This window comes from Scomber japonicus, chromosome 11 (genome assembly GCF_027409825.1).
Source record: "Scomber japonicus isolate fScoJap1 chromosome 11, fScoJap1.pri, whole genome shotgun sequence".
NCBI lineage: Eukaryota > Metazoa > Chordata > Actinopteri > Scombriformes > Scombridae > Scomber > Scomber japonicus.
In genome coordinates this window covers 27,520,333-27,528,528 of record NC_070588.1, presented here as the reverse complement: position 1 = coordinate 27,528,528, position 8,196 = coordinate 27,520,333, and the positions used below count along the sequence as shown (strand labels likewise).

General features: G+C 43.3%; 1 protein-coding gene across 1 annotated transcript in view; it reads right to left on the bottom strand.

The window, feature by feature from the left end:
- Positions 1-4,755: 4,755 nt before the first annotated feature.
- The window catches only part of arhgap20 (Rho GTPase activating protein 20), a 33,624-nt gene continuing 30,183 nt past the window's right edge, over positions 4,756-8,196 (bottom strand). Inside the window, exon 15 of the mRNA XM_053328338.1 lies at positions 4,756-7,697. Coding sequence (XP_053184313.1) covers positions 6,055-7,697 — 1,643 coding nt within the window. The 3' untranslated portion in view covers positions 4,756-6,054. The remainder of the gene's footprint in view (positions 7,698-8,196) is intronic.

Below are 8,196 nucleotides of genomic sequence, written 5' to 3'. Positions count from 1 at the left end.
GTTTGTATGGTAATTCCACTGAAGCCCTCTTTTTGACCCTGTAACACCAAGTGAAACATATTTGATACATGAGTATTAGAGAGCTCTACATCATCAGTGTAAAAACCTAATGTGTATACGATCAGAGACATGTAATGCACAAATAAACCACCAGGGGACCTTTTATTTGAAGCATCCAAGATGGACGTTGTCAATCAGTGAGTCACAATTTTGAGGCCTGGATATTTTTAAGGTGAAGGTAAGAAACACATTCAAATAGTTAGTGATACTTCAATAGGAATAGTTAGTGGATTGATCCAATCTTGAATGACTAAATATTTTGTAGTTTATTTGATGGTAAATTCCTGTTGAAAATGTGTGTATCAGATTAGATACAGCAGGTATAGAAGCTCATTTATCTTTGACGTTGTGGCTGATATGAGCTTTACGCAGGACCTTTAAGAGCTCAGAAATGTTGTATTTAATATGTTGTTATTCATATGCAAAGTTTTATTTAATTCATTTCTTTTTTGCAATAAACACTCCAGTTTCAAAGAATTAGAATCTTCTGGCAATTATTTCATGGTTCAGGCTTTACAGGGCTAAAACCAAAAAAGCACAACTGCTGTGTGCTGAGCTGCATTCAGGATCTTTAAATCCTCTCATCCACTTATCAATGGAGATTTATTTTGTCAAATTAGAGGCGATTCAAAAATATTTAATACTTTTAACTAAAATAAGACTACAAATCCATAGGGTGTAATGTGGTGTGTCACTTGTTGTCTGTGGCTGTGTGTATATGTGCATGTGTTTGTGAGGGGGGGGGGGCATTGGCCTCAACATCTGTACATGATACATGGTAAAATACATGGAGAAAAGCAGAGACAAAGCAGCATGTAAATGTACTTTTAAGCCACTTATATAACGGTGTATTAATGTGTGTATGAGGACACTGAGCTGTGCAAACTGTAACATTTAGTTCAGCAGCGTAACATCATGGTGGTACGCCCCGGTGCAAAATGTTTTTTTGTGCCCCCACCCTCGCCCTAAACACAAGCGCACACACACACGAGGGAACTCAAGAGAACTGCTATTGTCACCATGTAGGCTAACATTACAGGTGACTGGCCACACACTCATCCTGGACAGCAGCCGAAGCTCCATATCAACACTTATCTAACAGCCTGCCCTGACCTGGGCTCAAACTACCACATCCTGATCCTCTGCTGTTCTCAATAGAGAGTATAGCCAGTCCACTGAGTCCGGAGAAGCGGTACGCAGCGGTCAATGCCGCTTCATGCCGCTGGCAACCTACCGCTAGCTTCCAGCGGGACACTAGCTTTTTCCTGGGTTGCCTGGGTTCATCCTGCTTCTTTCTTTCCTTCCTCATTTGCACATTGCTTTTTTGTTTGGGCTAGCTAAACATGATATTACATTTTCTAGTCAACTTTCATCCCTTGCTTTTTTTCCTACTGAAAGGAGAAACAACTACGTGACGTCATCACGACTCATCATGACTGACAGCTATCAAGGTGATTGGACAAATGATCATTTCCTCCTCCCATACCAGCCACTCAGCTAGCCTACCTTACTGACCCGCCCCGAGCTATTTCATTCACAAAAACAATACAGCTGCTGGACAGCTGCTTTTCTTTCTTCCTTCATGGGTCCCTGACGGCGTCTGGGCCCCGGTGCAGCTGCACCGGTTGTACTGTTGATATTTACGCCACTGATTTAGTGCCACAAAGTGACCAACATACAGTACATAATGGTACCACTGATTTATTGAGCAGCTACTGGTATTTCAAGAGTCTGAGATTTGACCTCCTTCTTTTGTTGTTCATTTCCACTTTCTGTGATAGAGGTGGGTGGGAAAGAGAAAGAATCTGACATCTCTTAACATTTCAGCAGCTGAAGTAGCTCGTTCTCAAGTGAAAAACAGGAAATGGCACAGCGGTTTAATTATTTTATGTAAGCAGGAAGGTGATGCATTACATCATTGCTATTTTTCTGCTTTCATTTACTCCTTCATTCCTTTCTGTGGTGTAATATTGATTGCATCAGTCACAAATCTGTGTAAGTCAAGAGAACACGAGGTGTGAAGCTTTTAAACAGCTCTTTATAAACTCCTACCTGCAGCTGCTCCAACATACAAACTCCTGCCGCTCTCCAAGAAATATAAAAACCACTCCTAAACACAAAAAAAGAAGAAAAAACTTTGAGATTTGGGATGCAACAGTCGTGTTTGGATTACACCATCTAATCTCCTGTGCAACCTGCCTCTCTGGGGAACATCAGGCCTGTGGAGCTACATCAGTACACAGTTCATAAATTCTAATGTGACGTAGTGGTGGAAAATATGAGAAAAACCAGTGTTCAAATCTGAAGGCTTTGGATGATTCCGTCAATATTTCTGCTGGTTTTGATGACTCAGAATGCGTTCTGTAAATATCTGAGTCAAGCTCCAGACCGCTGCTGTTCTGTTTCATGTTGAGCTGTGTGTTAATGGCTTTAAGATAACATTATAAATTAAGGTTTTAGAGAAACATTTGCAAAGCCACAGTTGATTCTTGTGTGAGCAAAATTTTGCTCTCGGTTTCCTTGAAGTAAATATCCGTATCAGGTTTACGATCATAAGTCAAACGGCTTAAACAAATCTTTGTGGGGCGCAGTCAGAGGAGAACCACACAGGATTCTTTCAAGGATGTCTCTATATATAACTTCAAGAACCTTGATAATGACTGCAATGCTATAATTTCTTTAGCCTCACATACACATGTTCAAATTAAGAATCTTATTTGAGTCCCAAAGCTTGCAAAGATTACAGATCACTCACTGTAAGAGCAAAACATTAGAACAAGCAGAGGAACATGTTCCTCAGGGTCACCAGGAAGTATCCAGCACCTACCATGGCCCATTTTATTATTATCGTAGCAATATTGTTTTAGTATTTTCATGTTGAGATTAGTAACATTTCATCTTCTACCTGGGATAATGATTGGCCTGAGGTCACATGACCCTATCCACAACCTATCTTGGTAGATACCTCATTGGATTCATGTCTGGATGGACATAATTGGTTATTTTTTGTATATTTTTTATTTTTTCTACTTTAAACTACTTTTTTTCCTTCTCTGTGCACCTTGAAAGTAGGTGACGTTGTGCCAGAAACCTCTACTCTACTTCTACAAAACATTGGAACAAGCAGAAGAACATGTTTATTATGTGTATTATAAATGTGATCCAGTTCCTCAGGTTTACCAGGAAGTAAGAAAGACCTTCCATGACCCATTTTATTATTACTGTAGCAATATTTTATGTGAGATTAATAACATTTCATCTTAAACTTGTCATCCTGTCTTGGAATGGCCTGAAGTCACATGACCATATACCCAACCTAAGAGATCCCATTGGCTGATACATGTAATTGGTTATTTTTTGTATATTTCCAACCTTTTCACATTTTTTATTGTCTTTTTAACTACTCTATTTAAATGTGGTTTGTAATGTATTTTATGATGACCCCTGATGAAACGCGTTGGTCTAGCTATAAAGCTGTTTTGTATACTACAAGTGTTACTGGAGCTTTTAGGCTTTTTTCCCCTTCTCTGTGCACATTGGAAACTGGTGAAGTTGTGCCAGAAACCTCCAAACCCTGCTTCTACAAAAAATATGAAAGTGCAGCATGAAGCGAAACCCAAGTGGCTGTCCAGAAACGTGAGTAAAACGTTGATGTATTTGATCGTTACTTAAACGTTCAGTCTTTTATGTGTCTACATCTTTTATGAAGTCTGCTTCATGCCAGGCCCTCCGTGAAATATTGAACATAACTATAAAATGTCTACGTTTATATCTTCTTACATCCAGCCCAGTCGATAAACCTGTCAAACCTCTCAAGCTCCGAGTTGTTCCGCTTAATAAAAAATAAAAAAAATAAAAAAATCACATTTGATCTGCAGAGTAGTTTCACAAGAGCAACATTTATTAAAATCAATGAAAGTTTGTTCTCGTGAGCATTGGACATCAGATGTACATCATATACAAATGGTGCGTTTCGTAGCAAATATACTTTCTATAGAGACAGCAGCAGCAGAATTGGCATGTACAAAAATACACTTTTGATTTTCTCACACGACATGACATACCGAAGTAACAAGATCATATATTTATATATTTATTTATATATTTCTGTATCATAAATATGCGGAGCTTTACACGTTGAACACTATTCACTGTAATGGAAATGACAATTATAATATTAATAATACAGGATAAAGTACTTTTTTTCGAGACCATTTTAAATGGCAGCACAAGACTATGGCCTTATTCCAGCGTGAGACCTGGTGGACAAGTTATGTTAAGTTCATAAAAACACTGTGTTAATATTTCTGCTTTTATATACTTTTCTGAACGTTAACTGAACCGCAGAAATCAGCACTGCAATGATGGCTGCACTAGAATTAACATATAATATTATTATGGACAAACGTACAACAGCTAGAGAATGCATTCAACTTAAATTTACACGCACGCACTCACACATAGAAACACACACACACACACACACACACACACTACTCTCATTCTTGAGAGACTAAGAGGAATTCTTGGTGAGAATAATGAAGTACTATAAAAGCAAGAACAAAGGAGATTTCTCCCTCAATGGCACACATTTTCTCACATTCCTGTTGTGGACATGCTGTCAATGATCACATTATATTCACCAACCACTTTCTTTTTCACACACACACACATACACACAAACACACTCCCTCCTCCCTCCTTGCTCCTCCCCTCCCAGGTCACAGCGATAGAAACCAGAGCTGCAGTGGACAACACTATGTGTGCTGTGTGTCTGGAAACAATAGACATGAATAAATACCTGCCCCGCTGATTCACTGCTGAATCAGACACGTGCTTCACTCTCTAGGGAAATAAAAGTTGACAATAAGGATGGCCATTGGTCATAAAAGGTAAAAGAATGCCCTTAAAATAGTCTAAGATGGGTTTTTTAAGGTACAAATAAGGACAGCGAATATCTGTCTTAAAAAGTTCCTCCTCTGGTAAAACAGTAATGATTACAGGTGTTGTGAGTAGAGCTGAAAGCATGTGTGTATAGTATTTGCATGAAGTCACAGCAGTCATCTTGACCATATTGTTGTCGTTACTTCTACACAATCAGCCAACATTTTTGTACCCTAACATTGTTTTTTTGCCTTGATGTGTCCCTGTCTGAAATCTGCTTTGTAAGTGATTATGAAATACAGTATAGTATGAATTTTAGTTGAAAGTGTTGTATGTTTGGCTGTCAAAAACTGAATACAGAAATATGTCATCACCTTGACTTCTCACCAGATTTTTTGCTGGAAACACTAAAAACGTATTTAATTTTTTTTTTTTTCAAAAGGAGAATAGTTAAAAAAGAGCTCCTTTGTCCTCTTTCTCCTCTTGCTTCATTATTTCTTCATGCGCTGAAAAAGGCAACAACACATTCCAAAGGCAAAACCAGGACACGAACGAGGACAAAAAATATTTTTCAGAGCTCGCGACGGTGACCCAATTTTTGACGGAGGCTTTAACGATTGTTTCGGGATCCAGATGTCCAATTAAACTCTCTCTTTCATGAATTCTCTTAATCGGGTGTCACCACTCAATAAATGATGTTTGGAGGATTCCAGCTGCAGCGCTACGAAGCAACCTTCAAATACGAGGAAACGCTTTAAAACTCGTTCTGTGAATTTCTTATTATGACCCATCGCTTCAACGTTTTATATCAACTTTTTTTTCCACCAGATATCACGGCAGAAAAAGAAATCAAAACGTACATTTTAAAAGATTTCGGCTACCAGGGGTGAAACACTGAAGCAGGAAGTGCATGTGTACCTTGGATGTACCGTTAACAGTAAACAGGAACAGCTTTTTTTCTATTGGGCTGACTGCTGCCATGAGGAACAAGGTGTATACGGATGAATATTATTATAACATCAATAATAAAACAGCTGCATACAAGCCAACGTATCAAATAAAAATCAGTCTCTCTCTCTCTCATGCAGTTCATCTGTACACACTTCTCATTTACACGTATGACTCTTCTGCAAAAAACAGCTGGTCAAAGTCGTCCACTCGCGGGTCGCTGCACCGCCTGTTCTGCCACTCCCTCTTCCCCTGCACTATGGCCAGCGCCACCTCCTGGCTCCTCCTCAGGCAGGCCTCCGCATCAGACTGGCTGTGCGAGCAGAAGTAGTCCCTTACGGCTCGGGTGGCGGAGGGAGACAGGCAGAAACGTTGCTCGGTGGAAGACGGAGAGTTTTTGGGCTCCACGTCTGACACCCTCAGACCCCCGTCTTGAGCCTGGCTTTTAGAGACACGAGGTCTGTCCAGGGTGAGACTGGCCGATTCCACCTTGGCGGGTTCGGACGCTCGCCGGGGAAGGGTCTTCCCTTTGTCTCCTTCTGTGGCTGGAGTTAAAGAGTTCTGCCTTTGGAGGACCAGAGTGGTGGTGCTTTGTCCATAAAACACACCTTGGGGGGGCTGCACGCACTCACTTTCGGCTGGCCTCTGTGTGACCTCGCCTCCTGTGTGTGGCTTGGAGTTGTTGGGGGGTCTGAAGGTGGAGGTCTGGTCGTGGAGAAGCCTGAACTCTCTGACGGTCAGAGGTTTCTCCGTCCCCCTATAGAAAGGAGATCGACTGCGCTGCAGCTGCATCAGAGCCTGCTGGTAGGACGGGGGGCTGCTGGACCTCCTCTGGCAGTTTTGGTTCATCATCAAAGCCTCCAGGTTGCCGTTACAGGTAGAGTGACTTTTCCCGTTCGCCAAGTCCTCCTCTGTGTGTCCGTTATTAGACTGCCTCAGTGACAGGCGTCGGTCCTTCTTGAGCCACGTGTTGGGGTGGCCGGAGGGAACTTGGCTGGTCCGGGGGGCGTGGCTGGACTGCGGCCAATGAGGCGGGGCTTCCCTCTGAGGAGGAGAGCCCCTCGGAGACAGCTGGGGCCGACCGGGAAAGAGAGGGGAGAGAGGAGCCGGCTCGCCCAATGCGTTCACCCCGTTGGTGGCGTAGTCAGTAGAGTACTGCGAGAAGGCGGAGTCTAAAGAGCTGAGGGAGGAGCCTGTGGGAGAGGTCGCCGGGGACGACAGACTGGAACAGCTGGCGTCCAGTCTGAGCGGAGGAGGAGGGGCGTGCTTCATTTTCCTCCGCCCACCATTCTGGGTTTTGGCTCCTCCCTTCTCACATGTGTCCCCTTCCTCTTTTAGCTGCAGCCCGTTCAGTCCTTGCTGCATGAACACATCGTCTTCATCCTCCTCCCCCTCCCCTTCGATGGCGGCGTCGTAGCTCGCCTTCCTTATCGGCAGGCCGTGCTTATCGGCATGAACCGTCACCGTGCTGGAAGGAGGGGTGCTCGCCAGCGCCAAAGCGGGCTCCGAGCTCCTCCTCAGTCTCCTGGGACCCTGCGACGGGCAGTTGGACTGGCGGGTGCGCGGCTGTCGCACGGCGGGGCTGAACCTGCGCGGCCTGGCCAGCGGGGGGAGCTGCAGCAGGTGGTCGGTCTCCGGTTCGGGGTCCGGGTCGCAGTCGCTGAGGGTGATGACGGAGTCACGGCTGCAGCTGTCCGGCTTGTCGCGCAGGGGCAGCTGCTCCTGGTAGGGGGACTCGGGGTCGTCGTTCAGCTCGTTCTCCAAGCTGTCGTAGGACGAGTCGTTCATCTGAAAGGATGAAACATCTGGCGGGGAGGAAGAGAGAGGAAAGAGAAAGGGAGAGGAAGAGAGGAGAGAAAGAATATTATTATGAGACTCGGACTAAACATTGTGGAATCTGGAGTCAGGATCAAGAGAATTTAATCCAAAAATACACCGAAAAACACAATCATTTAGCAAGCTAAATACACAGACTTTGCTGTAATGGTGAAATAGCCCCAAAATTATACATCTTTTGCAGACATCTGCTTTCCTGCAATTATCCTGCAATTTTGTGTCTTTCCACCTACCAGCTACCAAAACTTGCAGTCAAACCTTTTTTTTTTTTATTTACACAACAACCTACACCAAACTGCAATAAAAGTTATAACTACATCTCCCACATTCTGTAGCTCTAAACTTCAATCCACAGAGCTAAAAAAAGAAAAGTGAGAGCTAAAGAATTTTGACCCCTGAGCTGAACGAACAACGCCACAGTTCACGGCTGGAGACGAGCAGAGAACAGACGAGCATAGCGTGGTCCTG